Raw genomic sequence first — 18,626 nt, 5'->3', positions numbered from 1 at the left:
GAGCTGTGACATTCAACCTGTGGGGCTCCCCATTGGTTGGTAAACTTGATGGTTGGGGCACAGTTACAATCAGTACTGCTACCCCTCCCCTACTGCCAAATTCCCAAGCCCTGCATGGCCCAGTTGCTACCAAGCCATGCCCTCCTCCCCCCACACAGACAGATTGGACCTACTGGCCAGATCCGGCTTACAGAGGGATCAGGCACCACCCATCCAGCCTACGAGGCAAAAAGGTGGAGCATCACTTGAATACAGGTAGTCTTCACACTTATAGCAAGCTATGTTCCTGGAAAAGGCTCTGTAAGTCGAAATGATGCAAGTTGAATCTGATTTTCCTGTAGCAACAATGTTATAATAGGGGGGGTTACGTTCCTGACCAAGAGCCTGATGCCCAGCTTTTTATAGAAATGACCATAAACAACAGATTTTAAATCAACTATTTAGTCAACTATAAATGATATACACTGTACAGTACAAAGCTTTCTGAAGTGTACTGTACATAAATCAATTAAATAGGGCAGTATAGTAACTAGTCACGTAAAAATGTATTTAATTGGAAGGTGAAGGAACACCTTTATTAGGGTCATGGAATTCAGAAGGGTTTCTTTGGGGAAATTTTGGGGGACTTAGGGCCAGCTGATGGCTTTTTGAGAAACAGATCCAGGGATGTTTGTTTTGCTGCCCTCTTTTGCTCATTGCAAATTTCCTTGTAGTGCCGTAAGTGCGAGGATCCAGCGCCGTAAGTAATAACATGGGTGTAAATGGAGGAGCGCTGCAAGTGCAAAACGCCGCAAGTCGAGGACTGCCTGTACACAGTTGTCAGAGGACATTTGGGCTTTGGTGTTGATTGGCTTTACTTGACCAGTGCATAGTATGTAGGGCTAGAATGGCACTGCTTTGGACCCTTCCCCACCATGTGCCAAAAGGTGCATGTGCAGCCCCTGCCACCGTGGAGCTGGTGCCAGGACTGCAGAGCACAGCACAGATATTTGCAGCCTTCCAGCTGACTGCCACAGCCAGCCTGGGCTCTGGGGAGGGCCAGCAGGAATTGGGAAGGCTGCAAACAGCTGTGTCAGGCTCCACAGCCCTGGCACCAGCTCTACGGTGGCAGTGGCTGCATACGCACTTCCGAGTGGGTGGTGTGGGAGGGGCCAGGGTTGCACTGCCACAAGCCCTTTACCAGCCCTGTGCCCAGAGGTACATGCGCAACCACCACAGCCACTGATCTGGTGCTGGGGCTGCAGGGCCCTGTGCAGCTGTTTGCAGCCTCCTGGCTGCAGCCAGCTTGGGCTCTGGGCAGATGCTACCTTGCAGCAGGGCCTGCAGCCTCCTGGCTGCCTGCTACAAGCAACTTGGGCTCTGTAGCTGGCAGCAGTTGCCCAGAGCTCAGGCTGCTTGTGGTGGCGTGCCAAGGAAGATGGCCTCATGTGCCATGCTCTGGCACGTGTACCCAGTGGTTGCCGTTCCCTGGTGTAGGGATTAGTTTTTCTTCTCCGTGGGGAGAGAGGTGGTGGTTTCTGAAGTTCTCTTTTTCTCCCAGAGCATTTTTTCTTCATACTCCTTTTGCAGCATACTACAGAAAAGACATGCCTTCCCAGGGTGGAGTTTGCATGCCAGAACTTTCATCCAGTCCTGAGAAGTAGTCTAGGTTTGAATTTTGTGTTAATCCAGAAAGTAGACAATGTTGTTAATGGTTTCATATTTTTCTAACAATTCTTATCTCCTAGAAAAGACTTTTGAGACTGAATACCAGAGGCTTCAGATACATAATGAATCTCTACATGAGTTAAGAAAAGAATGCACTGCTAAGAGGTAATGAGACTTGAGGTTTCACTTGCATTTTTAAATCTTGGAGAGGAAGGGTGGTCTGGTGAACAAGACTTTCATCCAAGAATTGGGAGATCTTGATTCAGTATCTGTCTCCCGCTCAGAGTACTTGTGCCCCTGAATATCTGCTTTGGTTTCTGTATCCATAGATTAGTAAGTAGTGGTGCTCCCTCACTTCTGTCTGGTTTGTAAGTTCTCTGGGGTAAAGACAGAATGTCTTAGGCCAATAATCAGATCCCAGTCTTGGTTGGCCTTCAGGCACCCTTGTATTACCAAAGTACACTTAAAATACCCTTGAAACTGAGGATACATACAATGTAGATGTAGAATGAGAACTGAAAGTTAACTGTGGCCTTTATAGCTATCCTCCCAATTTATAAAGTTATTTTGGGCTTTTTTTTTTTTTTTTTTTTTGCTAGATGGGGGTACGATTTCTTGGGAAGGCCTGAGGGGCTTGAATCTGACACTTGCAAGGAGGTTTGAGATCACTGATGTTGTTTTCTTTTCTCTGAAGAGAGCTATTTTTGAAGACCAATGCACAGTTGACCATTCGATGCAGACAGTTGTTATCAGAGCTTTCTTATATTTACCCTATTGATTTGGTAAGCTTGGCATTTTTTAACTCTTCAGAATTTGCTGGTCTACAATGCACTTAGCTGACCTTTTTCAGGGTAGAACTCAATTTTCTCCCAAATACTGTTAAGATCCATGTTCATGCCAGTCCTCTTGCATGTCTTTTTCTAATGATAAGCCTGTGTGGGCAGGGCGTGTTGCAACGGAAAGGCATAGAGCTGGGGTTGGCAACATTTTTGGGCAGAGTGCCAAAAACAGCTACAATGATGACGTGTAAGATTTCATAGCTATTAGGGCTGGAAGGGACCTCGGGAGATCATCGAGTCCAGCCGCTGCCCCAGGGGCAAGAAGTCAGCTGGGGTCATAGGATCCCAGCAAGATAAGCATCCAAGATGCTGGCGTGCCAGGGGTGGATGGTGAGAGAGCCAAGAGGGGTCCAGTCCTCCTTGTGGCCATGCAGGCGTGCCCTGTTCCCTGCCATCTGCCCCAAGGCGTGTGCCAAGCAGCCTTCATGTATCGTACTTTGGCACCCATACCAGGGGTTGCCTACCCCTGGCATAGAGTTCTCATTTGGTAACATTTTGCCTCTGGGCCTCTCCCAGTCTCTTCTCATGTTTGCTTGTCCACATCTTGCTTTACCCATGCTCTTTTCCCCTGTGGCACAGCAGTTTCTTTGGGACTGCTTTGCCAACCTCCTTTTTACTCAGGTAAATGAGTTTTTTACAGAAGACTGGACACTTGACTTGGACTCTGAAAACAGCCCTCACTTCTATCTTTCTGTGCTACAAAGTATTGCTAGAAGGACTTTGGTTTTATTGGCAAAACTGAGTGTGTTCACACCCAGAACTTCTCTGCTAGTTTATGCCAGCATAGTTTATACTACCTCTGTGGACATAGCCTGGCCTGCCACAGCCTGTCTGCATGATCCCTTCAGCTGATGCCTGCCTGCAGTATGGCTTTCACTGTTGGTGGAGCTGCATTGAGCTGCCTGAAGAATACAGCTGTGTTTATGCTGTGGCTTAATGCTGGGAGTTGCTGTAGGTTGCCCCAAGCTTTGAACCCTTTCTCCTCCCCTAACAAACAAGCTATCCCAGACCGCATGGGCGGCAGCTCAGTAAATTTTTTCAAAGCTTTGGGTGCTGATTCGATTTGGAGGAGATTTGGCCTGATGTGGTGGCTGAATCTCTGAATCCGGATCGAATCGGGGGCCAATTTAAAAGGTCCAGATCAGTTCGGAGCTCTCTGAATCTTCGGAAGAGATTCGGAGAGCTTTGATTCAGACAGTCCCCGCCTGCTACAGCAGGGAGCTGCAGCTGGACTCAGAGCTGGTAAGTAGGGGGCAAGGGAGAGGGGGTTGAAGAAGAGGGGAGGGGATCATGGGAGGATCCCTGCCTGCCTCCACCATGGGTATACCACCTGCCCCAGCTCCTGGTCCTTAAAAAAAAAAAAAGCCGCACTTGCTGGGGGGGGTGCGGCGGGCTGCTGCTGCTGCTGCTGCCCCATGCTGCATGGGGGCCTCTGCATGAGCCCACTGTCCCAGCCCCCCCCATTGCTGCCCTGCCTGTCTGAGCTCTGGCCTTTTTAAGGAAAAAAAAAAAAAAAAGCAAAAACCCAGCAGCCTCAGCAGCCATGTGGCGTGGGGCAGTGGATATCCCCCCGACCTGGCAGGAGTGGTGAGTCTGGGAGATTTTCTTGTTTTGTGGTGGGGGGGTTGTGCATGTCCTTTTTTTCTTAAAGGACTGAGGTGGCCGGGGCAGCCATTGCCGGGCTGGGAGAGCAGGCAGGGGATGGGCCTATGTGATTTGGCCAAATCGATTTGGGACTGATTCGAATTGCCAGATCGAATCGCTGTCCCCTGACTTGGCCAAATCTGAATCCAAAGCGAATGCTAGGTGCTTCACACAGGTCTGTAGTTCAGCTCTGGCTTCAGCCCTGAGCTTGGGGCCAAAGCTGGAGCTGAGCCACCACCTGCGCTCGGCTTGCACAGCTACTCCTCGCTTAATGTCGCCATGTTCTTGAAAAATGTGACTTTAAGCGAAACGATGTTAAGTGAATCCAGTTATGTTGCGGTAGTTGCCTATTAGCAGGCAGCAGCCAAACAACATTATAACCAAACGTTGCACGACTTTAAATGGGTACGTTCTCTAATAGATCAGTGATGTGATAATGGAACAACGTTAAGTGAGAAATACCTGTACTTGAATCAAATCTCCCCCTCCCCCTTTCCCCTCAACTTCTTCTGACTGGGGAGGGAGGAACCTCATGGATTTGAGTAAATTTCGTACCTATCTTTTGAGTTACTTATACTACGATACCCTGAAGTGCTAACAATTAAATGCTCTGCCCAGGTTCAGATTTTAATTTACTGGAAACCTGCATGGGTTAATAGTCAATGCTCAGTTGAAAAAGGGCATTCCTGTCTTATTTCTGGAAAAAAAAAATAATGAAATGAGACTTCACATAATTTTTAATTTTTTCAACACTATTTTACTGATTAGTACCAATCAGTCTTTACAAAATCTCTCTCTCATTTTGCTTTTGGCATGCCTGCAGTTTTATTTGGAAAGTGTACAACTTCTCTCTTCCTTTAGATGGGCTGTACATTCTCACTTTGCATTATTTTCCTTTAAATCCACAGAACGATCAAAAGGATTACTTTGTTTGTGGAGTCAAGCTGCCTAATTCAGAAGACTTTCAAGGTAGCTGAATGTTTCTTCCATATAGTACTTATGGTTTTGATACTACTGATGCATACTGATCCAACTCAAAAGGGCTGCTTGCCTGTTAGGAAGCTACTTTTGAGTCCTAGGAAGCACTGATATATTATTTTGGTCATGGCCGTATAAAAGATAAAATTCCAAGTTCAGATTGTTATACCATAGCTAGCTGGTCAGTGTGTACATTCTGGTTAAACTCTGTGTTTGCACAAAAATAATGTGCTGTAGCTGTCATAAGCTTCCCAGACTCCTTTTATATCAAGTGTACACTCTGTATAAATAGACTGACAGGGGTATTGGATTTGTTGCAACCTCTACTAATCTCCACCCTTGGTAAAGCAATACTTTGCCACTAATACCTATACTGCATCTTCAGTACATGAATACTGATATAAGAAGTATGATGTTTGGTTTTTTTCCCTGTCTGTATACCTACCTGTCTAATAGTTGTGCAGTTCACTGCACAGGCTAATTTTCAGATACTTGGACAAAAATTTAAACTATAAATTAATTAATAAAATGTATATTTTGAAATTCATGGCTCTCAAACACTTGTTCAGCGTGCTAGGCATGCTGCCTCACAGGGGAAAATAAAAATCAGTTCAAATAAACATTTGGCTTCTTGAAAACATTGTAGTAGCTAATTCCTCACACAGGTCATTTGTTCCAATTCCTGGTATATTTGAGGGTGAACTGGTAATTTGAGTTAATGTTAAAACAAAAAAAAAAAACCCAGATGAAATTTAATACTGAATAAATACCAATTACATTGTCTCCCAGACTACACAGTACAGTTTCAGTTTCTTAATCCTGAAGAAATGCATCGTGTTTGCTAATCATGTAAAAAGTGCCTTTGTGTTCGTTTTTATTATGACTATTTCTGATTGGCCTCCTTTTTTAGGTTGTCATAATTTATTGTTGCTCTCCAAAGATTACTGTTCTGTACAAGTTTGTCTCAGGGAATTAGTCTGGCTACCCTGTGGATTACTGAAAATTCAGTGGAAAATATGACATATATTGACTTATACTTGGAAAGTGTTCATATGATTCTTGCATGTTAGCACAGACTCTTAATGGAAAATCAGACTTGAAAACGTGTGGACTCCATGGCATCAACATTTTATTTAATAGGACCCAGGCTTGCTGCAGAGGTTAAATCCCTTTGTGCAAAATAATTCCTTGAAAAGGGATGTGCATCCGAACCTTTGTGATGCATTAGGTATTACTGAGTATGGCACGATTTCATAGATGTCATGGACAATGTACATTAAGTGCTTTTTCTTATTCAGGTTCTTAGGTTGCTCAATTTTTGTCATTTCTTTCAGTGAATGTCTTTTGTCATTGAACAGCATTGGATGACCATAGCGTCTTTCTGTCTGTTCATAAATTTATGTGCATTTTTTAGACCTAAATAAAATCTTAATGCAGCATAAGCAGTTAAAAAAAAATTCTTGCAAAATGACCAGTACGCTATTTTATGTAGGAAAGGGGTGGGAGCGGAGGCAGAAGAGCCACAAAAAACACTGACTGGAGGTGAGGCTTTGCAGATGAAAATTCAGAATTTCAGGCTGAGATGTTTAGTTCTTGGAACAAATGTAAAACTTGAAAAAAATGTTGCTTTTCTGGCTACCAAGACCAGAGTTCAGGTTCTTGGGTTCTGTCTCCTTCCAACAGTTGATCTCACTAACTCTAAAAGCGTGCAGGAATGCAGCCTTTCTCTCCTGTGAGTGTGAGGTATGCAGAGAAATGTTGAACCCCAAAGACTTGAACTCTGTTTTCAGAATCCATTTTTATAAAAAACTTTCAGCTCAGACTTGAGCTGAAAACTCTTGCCCTGGCAGTTTGAAATGAAGTGTGTCTGGACTTTCAGGCCCAGGTCATCGCATGCCTGATGCTACCTTTCAACATGCAAATGATGGACTGAAGTTGATGAACGGATTTAAAGTCAAAAATTTCTATTTATTCATATGTAATTAGTTACTCAATCACACTATTATTAAAATGTTAAATACTGTGTTGGAAACACAGTATTGCTGCTTCTCTTGTTGAATACTTTAACATACATTCCTTTATTGAACAGTATGTCTGGGACACAGTGACCTGAACCAGTGCCCTTAAGGTTTCTGTAAAATCCTTGCTAACTTTGGTGTTTAGTGCCCAGCTAAATAGTTCTGCATCTTTAAAAGCTCAGGCATAACATGAGTGAAGCAGTGTTTGTGCAATGGATTTTTCTAGGCCAAATGTTCATTAAAGAAATATATGATGTTAGTAAAATTTGGCTGGGGAAAGACCATTTTTCTTTTCTTCTTCCCTTTGCAGCAAAAGACGATGGAAGCATTGCTGTTGCTCTGGGCTACACTGCTCACTTGGTCTCAATGATTTCCTATTTCCTACAAGTACCACTCAGGTATCCCATAATTCACAAGGGCTCCAGGTCTGCAATCAAAGACAATATCAACGACAAACTGACAGAGAAAGAACGCGAGTAAGTATGTCACTTAGGCATAAGTCAAGAAGGCTGAACAACCTTGAATAAGCAAGATGCCAGTAGAATAATCACATGGTATATTCATATAGGTTATATTTTAGCATTCAGGTTAGCAGGAGAGTTTTTCCATTGTGGCGTCTGGGTTTGAAATATGGGATTTGTTTGAAATGTATAGCCAACTGGTTTAAATGCCTCCGGTTTTGTTTTAATTCCATTAGTTTGAGAACATAGGACTGCTGTCTTCAGCAAAAAATAAAAATAAAAATTGGTAACTTCAGTTTCTAATAGTGAAACTAACACTACCTCACAGACAGACCAGGCGGACTGCAGTGAATCTGTTTTGTAGATCTTCATTTTAACCATATTCATTCATGTCAAGCAGACAGCTCCCTAAACAATACGTTTACTGTTTTCACTATTTGGAATAAAATATTACTGTAGTCTCCTCTGTTATAAAATTTGATTCCAGCAGTTATTTCACGCAAGCTTAGTTAAGCTAAAGGTTGTTGATGCTATTGGCTTGCCTCTTAGTGAAATATAAAGCTAAAGCATTACCATCCACCAACTGGCACACAACAGATGGGAAATGATCATTTAAGGAAACTTGCATAAATTTTGTGTTGCTTTTTACTACCTTCAAATAACTTTTTGCACAAAGGTTGCCATTCACCTTGTCCAAATAGCAATATTAATTTGACTCTCAAGATTGATACAAAATCTTTCAAGATGTACATCGTTAATGCAAGTCTCCTTTGAAATATATACTGAGCTCATCAGTGTGTCTCTGTGTTACAGCTGTTGGTATGTGTAAGGTAAATTTTCACATGTAATAACTGCTCATTTGGCTAACGCAGCAGGATAATGTCATAGGAATATAGATTACAGAAGCATTAGACTGAATGAAGCTTTTTTTTTTTTAAGTTTCAACTCTTTAAGTCCTATCCTGGACTGCCCTTTAAATGCCACATAAACTGACTTTAAAGGGTAAACTGGTGAAGTGAGTGTCCTTTATGAAATGTATTCAAAAGGGGGTGGGGGGGTTACTTTTGAGTAAGATCTGGATTTGAGGTCAAAAAACACTATTAAATCACCTAGCTTGCCTTTCTGTGTGATAAAGGGGTGCAGAACTTTGGCTGGTTGCTTTTGCTGGGAGCAGTAACTTTGTGATGGGGTATCTTTCTGGAAGATGTGGTCTGCTCTAGATTTCCAAGTGTTAGATAGATTCTACCACTTCTGATGGGTTGTCCCAAGGCATCACTTTTACTTTTCTTTCTTTTTGTTTTGTTTTGTCTTGCTTCTAAATGAAATAGTCTGGGTTCAGTTTCCAGCCATATGACTAGATGCCATTCTTTGCTAGATTTGTTTCAGTAGATCCAGGATTTTCTCCCTGTGAAGCAAAGTTACCTTGTGTCTATTGGATAAGCTAAACAGGTTGAGCTTCCTTTCAGAGGCATTTTCTCCAGCCTTGAATAACCCTTAAAGGATACCATATTTACCCAAAGAACCATATCTCCCTTACATAACCCTTAGCTATGTTTTTGCACCCTCTATAAATTTTCAACTTTAACATATGGACAGCAGGACTACAAAAATCACCTTTCTGCTCACTGCTGTTATATTAATGCATCAGTAGATTGCAACATTGCGGCTAAAGATGATGCATCGGGAGCGTGGACAGATATTTATCCTGTTTTAAAGTAGGGGAGCAATTTATAGCTCGTGAAAACTTATCAGCCGATTTAAGTTTGGGTTTTTTGGCTTGTTTTGTTTCTTTTTCACACTTTTTCCCCTTCTGTCTCTTCCTGTCCTTTAGAAGGCAAAACTAAATTTCAGTAAGTCATTGACGTTTCGGGTGTTACCTGCCAAGACCAGGGGGTTGGACTCGATGATCTAATAGGTCCCTTCTGATGCTAAAATCTATAAATAATCTGTCCCTGTTTAACTTCGAGTTACCATAGAGTAGGTGCGAACAGACAAAACATTTCACAGTGGGTTCAGCTGAACCCTGGTAAATCTTGCCCTTCATTTCTCCCTCCTCCCCATTGTATTGTTTTGTTTCTTCGCAAAACTGGAGTCAGAGTTGACAAGCAACCAGATCCTTTTCTGAGTCACTAATATCCAAGGTACTCCCTGTTCTGGTTTTTTTTCTCCCAAATGTATAACTTTTTGGCTGCATTTTAAAATGTGTTTTGTTTTGGGTCCAGCTTACCAAGGGAACCAGACAGCTCTGAATGTGCTTTGTCTTGCTCATTATTTACTTTTCAACCAATATTGCTATCCACAAATCTTAGCAGCAGCAATGTCTACATCCCACCCCATCCTACCTGCTCTGCCCACTTCCCCCATTTCTGTGAGTTATCTGGAAGTAATTCCATAATGGTGAGCCTAGTACTGATCCCTTATGGAAATCTGCCAAAAAACATCCAGTTTTGTCTTCTGAGTACTCTGAGATCTGTTGCTTAGCCAGTTCTTACTCCATTCCACCTATGCTCTAGTAATACTGTGTAGCGGGGCTGTCTATCTGGCGGCGCATGCAATTAAATTGCGGCCCTCAGGCTCTTGCCCAGCCTTCAGTCCCCCTATCACCCTGGCTGGAACAGTAGCCCAAGCTGTCAACCTCCTCTGACTTCTGTGATCTGCACCTGCCTTGGGGGCAGTGCAGGACAGCATGGCAGGGCATGGCGTGTGGTGCTCGGTGTGAGGCTGGGGCCATGCAATGCAGTGGTTGGGGAGGGGTCCTTGTGGATGTGCACTGTAGTTGAGGTAGGGGGCAGGGGTCCATGTGGTGCAGCCTGCAGGGTGTGTGGCCTGTGGCCTTTAGAAGTTGGACAGCCCTGCTGAAGAGTGCTATTTTTAATTAGAACATAATGCAGTATTAAGTCAGTCAACTCGCAAGCGTCCGTTCTACAGTTACCTTTTCAGTGAAGCCTGCAACTGTCTCAAGGAGTGCAATCAGGATTATTTGACGTGACTTTTTTTTTTCCTCCTATGAATTCTATATGCCTGTACATTGTAACTGTTAATTACATTCAGTATCAGCTTTCCCTTTTTGCTCAGAGTGGATGTTTGGCCAGTAGTTACCAGGGTCATCCAGCTGCTTTTTTTTGAGCATGATGCTCTTCCAGTCTCCTAGAACTTCCCCTCTATTCAAAGTTGTATTAAATTAGCTTCAGCATGCCAGAGCTGTCCTCACCCAAAGGAAAGGACTCTTGGGTGTTAGTTTTCTGTGCCTCTTCCTGGCTGTTCAATTCTTGCTGTTTGTCAGTCTCATAGCAGAGAGAGTTGTGAGTCTCAAGTCAAACCTCGTATTGGAAGGCAGGATAGATATGCACCTTTTATAGACTAATCTAGTAGCAGATCTTGTTTCTGAATATTTCCTCCCAATCACTTGCTCATCATTTTTCTCTGTTTGGGGCAAATTGGCTCTTTTAAAGCACAAAATATATATGGTCTAAGCCAGGGGTGGGCAGTTATTTTGGCTGGAGGGCCACTTAACAGATTTTGGTGAGCTGTTGAGGGCTCTTTCATGCACATCTTTCAGAAGATATCATTTTAACAAATTATAGGTAAAAATTGTATATTTAAAAAATCAAAGACCTACTATAACATCTTATTTAAAAAATAATCTTTGTCATGATTTATGTTTTTTTGAGTAGTGTATATAAAGACAATTGCATGATAGCTCAACATCAAGGCTTACTGTTGTATTTTGTGTGGAGTGGGGGGTGGGGTGGGTTGTGTGCATGTGTGTGGGATTTGCCCATGTGCTAGGTCCTAGGAGCTAGCTGGGGAGGGGGCAGGGGCACATGTAGCGGAGCTTGCCCTGGTAGTGTGGTGCAGGTGTGGTCTGCCCCTCTTTCCCCCCCATCATCCAGCTCATGGCTATCCCTTCAGCACTTTGCATGGGGCCAAACCCTGCCTGCTTCCACCCGGAATAGCCCACACCACTCCTGCACCCACCTTGTGCCGAGCAGGTGGCCCCTGCCAGTGAGCACAGCTGCACAGATCCTGCTTGGTCCCCTTACTTCCAGTGGCGGCTCCTCCTCTTCTGCCCCTGCTGCACTGCTCTGGGCAGCAGGCAATGTGGGGAAACCATGGGATCGCATGCCAGGCAGCAGATGCCCAGCCGGGTTGGGGGAAGCTGTAGGCAGGTGGCTCCTGCCCCAGTGTACAGGGCTCCAGCTGCCTTCCTCCTACTTTGCCCATCCAGCAAGATAAGCAGCTACCTCTGGGTGGCTGAGTAGGTGGAAGGTAGCTGGGAGCTGGAACCCCTGTGCTGGGGCAGGAGCTGCCTGGCTGCAGCTTCACCCCACACCTAGCCGGGCATCTGCTCCCCATGGTGGCCATCACTTCCCTGCATTACCTGTTATCTGGAGCAGTGCAGCAGAGGGAGGATAAGGAGCTGCTGGAGGCAGGGCGGAGCTGAGCAGTACCCAGGTGGCTGCAGCTCCACAGGGAGCTGCCCTGCTGGGAAGCTGTGCCCGCTGGCTGGGGCTGGGGCCAGGGTCAGGGCTCACACAGGTGGGATTGTGGCATGAGCTGGTCCCGGGTGGGGGCAGCTGCAGGCCAGGTCCAGTCATTTGGTGGGCACCCACTGATGAGCCTGATCCAGTCAGTTGGCAGGCTGGATCTGGCCCACAGACTGTATTTTGCCTACCCGGGTCTAAGTCAGATAGTTTGTTAAGCAGTACAGGGTGGGGTGGCAAATCCTTCCATCCCATCTCAGCTCCTGACAGTGCTCTGCACTTTAGCAGCCTGAAGCTTTATAGATTGTGCCAATTTCTAGGTTCTTATTAGAGGGAAGCAATCATGTAACAATGAGCATTAACAAGGTGTGAAAAGCTGAACAGGCTCTTCCTTTATTGATTAGCAGGCATGCTTAAACTAGCTTAGAGTGCCTTTTTAAATTTGAGATGGATAAGATTTGGCAGGTGGTCAGTACATTTGCATGATGTAAATGGCTGTCTCATAGCTGCAGATATCCTCAGTGGTTTATACTGTGCATATAACATGAGCTTGTCTTATTTTCTCTGTAAAGCTAAACAGGTCATAGTTGCTAATCTCCAGGCAACAGTCTGTTTCCAATTCAGCAATTTATTTTTGTCCATCATCACTAGTTTAATTTACCTCAAGTTGGACGCCAGCATCTTTTGTGTTGGAAAACTTTGTGCTAACTCTTTTTAAAACTCATTCGTCACTGACTCTGTGAAACTTCCAGCGTATGCTCATCTTGGCAAGAAATTCCTCCCCCCCTCCGGTGCTTTAGGTAAGGAGTAATTCAAACAGGGAATAACTACTAAAATGCTGTCGTTTTACAGAAGCAGACCCTCACCAGTGCTGCCTCCCAGTCTGAGCATGCAGATTGATAGGATCATAGGAGAGTAGGGTTTGAAAGAAGCTTGAAAGGGCTAGCCCAGCCCCCTGCTCAAGGCAAGATCAGCCCTCACCTAAACCGTTGCAGCCAAGTGTGTGTCCAGCCTGCTCTTGAATGTTTCCAGAGACACAGGTTATACAACCTGTAGGCAGCCTCTTCCCATACTTAACACCTTCATAGTCAGGGAATTCCTCCTAATCTCCATCTTAAATTTCTTCAGCTGCAGATTGAGGCCACTGCTATTCCTGTCCCCCCCATGCCAAAGAGAAAATCCCATCTCCGTCTTCTGTGTAATCATCCTTCAGGTATTTGAAAGCTGTTGTCCGGTCCCCCCCATAGTCTTAAGCCTTTCCTCATAAGTCCTGTCTCTTAGGCCCCCAATTGTTATTGTGGATCTGCACTGGACTCCTTCCAGTCTGTCCACATCCTTCTTGAAGTGTGGGGCCCAAAACTGGACACTGTGCTCCAGGTGAGGCCTTAGCGGTGCTCAGAGTGGAGGAATCGCCCTTGATTTGCAAATGACCCTTCTGGTAATACAACTCGGTATTTTGTTGGCTTTTTGCAACAAGAACAGCATGTTGGCTAATGTTCTGCTTGTGGTCTATGTAACCCCCATGTTCTTCTCTATAGTACGGTAGCTTAGCTAGTCATTCCCTAGACCAGGGGTGGGCAAAATAAGGTCATGGGCCAAATGTGGTCCTCCAAGTTTTATTTGGCTTGTGGCAGGTCCGTTGGCCCCACCCCACCCAGGTATGGGGGCAGCTTGGGCCATGGCATGTGTAGTCAGTCCCACTGCCCCAGATGTGTGGTGGTGAGGGAGTGATGTGGCACCTGGACTTGGCTTCTGGACTCGGTATGGTGCCTGGACTCAGTGATTCTCTGCCCGGCTGCCATTGCCAATCCTCCTTGCACCCACTAATTAGGCACTGGATGTAGTGAGTGGGCAGGGTCTCCTTGGAGATTGGCTTGGGACCTGTGCAGGCAGGGCACACTCGATTGGGTGGATGTTATGGGGTTGCGGGTGGGCGGGGAGCTGTATCCAGGAGCAGGATGGATAGGTGAGGCTGGAGCCAGGATTGTGGGGTGGTGACAGTGTGGGGCTGGGGTCCTGGGCAAAACCATGATCCACTCCCCACACGTCCCTGCGATGGGTGCTGGTTCCAGAGGCAGGGATGTGTTGGGGAGCAGCTCTGCCCATCCTGGCCCCATGCTGTCACTGTGTTGTGATTGTGGCCCCAGCTCTGCCTGCCTGCCTGTCCTGTTCCCGGATGCTGCTTTCCACTCACCCATGGCCCCATCCTGTCCATCTGGCCAAGCACGCCCTAGCCCGTGTGGGTCCCAGGCCAGTGTCAAGAGACACTCTCCTTACCCACTCCATCCTAGGCCCCCAGTGGTAGGTGCAAGTCAGACAGCCTGGGGTCAGATAGTACCAAGTGCACCCCTTTCCCATTGCTCCACTGCCCCACCTCCCCTCCCCCCCAGGCCTACAGCACTTTACCAAAACTGCTTAAGTGGCCCTGCAGCCCAAATAATTGGCCACCCCGCCCTATATCATATTTGTGCACACAATTATTCTATCCCAAGTGCAGGGCTTTGCACTTCTCATTGCATCTCGTCTGATTGATTGTGGACCATTTTTTTTCTAATCTGTCCATGTCATTCTGCATCTCTGCCCTCCAGTGTCTGCAATTCCACCCCACTCTGTTGTCCCATCATTCAAATTTGCTAAGCATGCACTCAGTCCCATCATCCAAATCATTAATGAAGATGTGGAATGGTACCAGACCCTTGGGGAGCCCCACTTTATACCTCCTCCCACCTAAACAATTGAGCCATTGACTTCTTTTTAAGCATGATGATCCAGTCACTTTGCATTACTTTCTGCACTTCCTTAGCTTGTTAATGAGAGTATTGTGGGTGACCAGTGCCAAAAACCTTGCTAAAGTCAAAATATATCACATCTGCTGCTCTTCCCCCATCCATACAGCCTGTCAATTTGATGTCTTCCTATGATAAGTAGGGATCTACCTAAATCGCACTGAAGCACAGGAAAAATCACAGGCTGTTTGCAGTTTGTGGCACCATTTTCACAGTCTTTTGCGGTGGCCCTGTTCCCTACTGCTGATTTGGCTATGGGGTCCTGACAGCCTCACCCCTTGCTGCTGATTTGGCCAAGAGGGCTACCCATTGTATGGCCTTGCCCCTGGTGGAGGCAGAGGGACCACATGACAGGCAGCCCTTTCTGCCAGTTTTTAGCAGCAGGTTGGATAGCCGCCAACGTTGCTCTCCTTCATGATGGTGGTCCACCCCATCCCACTTCCCCCTGCATGGCTAGGCTACAGTGGCCCTGAGCCAGCATTGTATTTTTAATAACTTGTTTCACCTCACCCCTCTCCCCCTGTGTTTCTGTGCCAAAATCATGGGAATTACCATTTTCAGAGGGTTCGCAGAAACCTTTTTTTGGTGATTTTCCATGAGAAAGCACAAAATCGTGATTAGGGTAAATCCCTAATGAGAAGGTGGTCAGGCATGACTGCTCTTGGTGAATCTATGCTGAGTTGCTGATCCCCATTTTCTGTAGGGGTTTCACGGTAGATTCCCTCAGTACCTGCTCTGTGATCTTTCCAAATATTGATGTCAGGCTGGTCCGTAGTTCCCTGGATTCTCCTTCCCCTACTCAAAAGATGAGCACAATATTTGCCCTTTTCCAGTCACCTGGATCTTCAGGTTCTTGCAGAGGATAGCTACCGACTCTGAAATTAGCTCAGCCAATTCCTTCTTTTTGTGGTTCTGAATTTTTATCACTCCAAGCTAAGTGGTGGTATATCTAATGTATAGATATCTATGTCTATCTTCTTACTTACTGTATTTACTCAAATACAAGGGGTTTTTTTCTTCCAGCTAGCATGGGAGGAGAAGCCCCTTTTATATTTTCATATAAGGAAACCTCATTAAATACATTGTTTATTATTAAACTGCTGCCAGAAGCAGCATGTGCTTAGTAATAGAAACCAAACTCTGAAGCTGACTTAAAGGCAGATAATACTAAGCATGACTATAAAATAGATGGCCCATATTGGATAAACATGCTGATGAGGGAACATGGGTGTGTGTGTGTATGGCCCTTAAATAATAAAACAGTTTCCCCAGGAGGGAACGAGCACTGGGCCTAGAGGTACTGTAGTACCGGACCAGCACTTGGAGAGTCTGCTTTGACACACTCCCTTGGTGCCAAAAATGCTTGATCTTAGCCAAAAGGCTGAGATGCCGATGGGAACTTGCCACAAGGAAAGGTTAGTGTAGTCCATCCAAGTAAAATATATGTTAGTGCCCACTGAGTGTGGACCCTCTCCGTACTGACTGTTTTTCAAGTCCATGGTGAACCACTATACTGCATGCGTTTTGACTTCCTCTTCACTCCCACAGCTGAACTGTGCCTTTCTTTCCCATTTCCAATGATTCCTGTTTCTTCACCAGCCTTAAATACTTGGCAAACATTTCATTCCTAATCCCTCTGTTGGCTCCTTTCTCAGCTTGTTACATACGATTAGTCCAGCCCCAGAAAGAGGTGAAGCCAGACCAAATTGCCTTACGCCTCATTTACATAAAAAAATTTTGGAGCATCCCAGGACTTGGGACAAGAACAGCTGAGTGTGGGGCTAGGTCAGGGCAGGCAATTATTTTGGGCGAAGGGCCACTTACCCAGTTTTGGCAGGCAATAGAGGGCTATAGCCCCGCCCCTTGACAGGTGCCCAGCCCCCTGGTCACTATCTTGGGACCAATGTCCCAGGGCCAGCACCGGTGGAGCCCAAAGTGGGGCACAGGCTGGCAGGGGTCTGTAGAGCCGGGCTGGGCTGCACCAGCAGGGAGAGTGGGGAGCTAGCTCAGCTCCATAGAGTCCCTGCCGGCTGGGACCCTATGCTCTTGCCACCCTGCTCTGGGCCCTGCCGGGACTGGTCCCAGGCACTGCTGCTGGCCCTGTGCTCCCACTGGCTCCCCACTCACTCACACCCAGTGCCCCCCAGCCTCATGGTACAGGCGGGGGCAGCGCACAGCCCCGACCCCCTGCTCGTCAGCAGGGAAGAAGCTGGTGCTAAGCATGGGGAAAAGCAGCCCTGTGCCCATCCCATGGCCAGCGCTCCCTGCTGCAGGCGCTTGCAGCCCACGTGGAGCTGTCTGGAGCAGGCACAGGCAGCCCCATGTGGGGTGCAAGTGGCTGCAGCACGGGGCACCGGCCACACGGCGAGCGAGGGGCTGCTCTTCCCTGTGCTCAGCACCAGCTTGTATGTAGCCTGCCCCACTGCCACTGGGTGGGGGGCGGGGAGCAGCCCCTTGCCTGCCCCATGCCTGGTGCCTGGCACTGCAGCCACTTGCAGCCAGCCTGGGGCTGCCTGTGCCTGCTCCAGACAGCCCTGCGTGGACTGCAAGAGGCTCCAGCATGGAGCACCAGCCTCGAGCCGGGCAAGCGGCTGCTTTTCTCCATGCCGGGAAGGAGCCCAGGGAAAAGCTGAGTGGGGGGGCGGGGGGTGGAGTGGCCCCTCCCCGCCCCCGAACCATGGCCGGCGCTTCCTGCTGCAGCTGCTCACAACCCACGCGGAGCTGTCTGCAGCAGGCACAGGCAGCCCCACATGGGCTGTGAGCAGCTGCAGCATGGGGTGCTGGCCACGGGGCAGGGAAGGGGTTACTTCCCATGCCACCCCGCACACTTTCCCTGCCCTTTTTCCCCCCCTCCTCCCCCACTTACCTGCATTTTGGGTGTGGCAGTTCAAGCCACATACTCCCAGCCCAGTCAGGGGCTTTCAGCTGGGGGGCAGGGCCCAGCGGGCCCTGCTGTTGTTGGAGCCTGCTGGGCTTCCCCTGGGTCCTACTGCCCTTGGCTTCTGTCATTTTTGACAGGAACCAAGGGCAGAGAAATATTAATTTTCTACATTTTTTTTTTTTTTTTTTAGGGGCTCCGTGGGCCGGGTAGAATGGCCACACGGGCTGAATCTGGCCCCCCTGGGCTAGGTGGTGCATGAAGCAGAGGTTAGCCATTGAGAGATGTGCTAGTCTTGCAGATTTTCCTAAAACGCAGGGAAGAACTGCATGTACGTGTTCCCTGCCGCTTTATCTAAAAGACCATAAATTGCTGGTCAAGAATGGCAGATGAGTTTCAAATGACAGATAGATTTTACTTTTTATACTTACTAAACAAATTTAAATATTTATAAAACTTAAATAAAATAGGCTGAACATGTGAAGATGCCAATCCCTTCCTGTACTTGCTGTCGTTCAGTGGACTGGAGGCAGACCCGTCCATGTTGCTGCCTGGCCGCTACCTGCATGCCTTTTTGCTGGGCAAGGGCAGGCAAGCTCTGTGCCTTGCAACAGCCACCCGTGCCCTGGAGCTTCCTCCACACAGGCCCCAGGCACCTCCCTCCCTACCTGGGGCCCACTGCCTTGTGCCTCTGCCCGGCTCCTGCTTTTCCTTAGCTGGCCCCTTCCTATTCCCTCCCCGCTACACTGGGCTCATGGTGCCCTCCTGGGAGGAACTCAGTAGAAACAACCCTGGCCCCTGACTTTTTTTTCCCCAGTTCTGGAAGTTAGGATCATCCCGACATGGTCACTAAACAAATGCTAAGATTTAGCAAAGAAACGTATCTGAAGA

At 46.9% G+C, this 18,626-nt stretch overlaps 1 protein-coding gene across 3 annotated transcripts in view; it reads left to right on the top strand.

Annotated features, from left to right (window-relative positions):
• UVRAG (UV radiation resistance associated) overlaps positions 1–18,626 on the top strand; it is a 145,568-nt gene that overhangs the window by 61,864 nt on the left and 65,078 nt on the right. For all 3 annotated transcript variants that reach the window (XM_090030753.1, XM_090030751.1, XM_090030752.1), the window contains 4 exons: positions 1,728–1,812; positions 2,342–2,429; positions 5,039–5,099; positions 7,437–7,602. In XM_090030753.1, the coding sequence (XP_089886879.1) occupies positions 1,728–1,812; positions 2,342–2,429; positions 5,039–5,099; positions 7,437–7,602 (400 nt within the window). The remainder of the gene's footprint in view (positions 1–1,727; positions 1,813–2,341; positions 2,430–5,038; positions 5,100–7,436; positions 7,603–18,626) is intronic.

Source organism: Crocodylus siamensis, chromosome 1 (assembly GCF_052110815.1).
Source record: "Crocodylus siamensis isolate JL-2025a chromosome 1, ASM5211081v1, whole genome shotgun sequence".
Taxonomy (NCBI): domain Eukaryota; kingdom Metazoa; phylum Chordata; order Crocodylia; family Crocodylidae; genus Crocodylus; species Crocodylus siamensis.
This window is presented reverse-complemented; position numbering and strand designations above follow the sequence as displayed.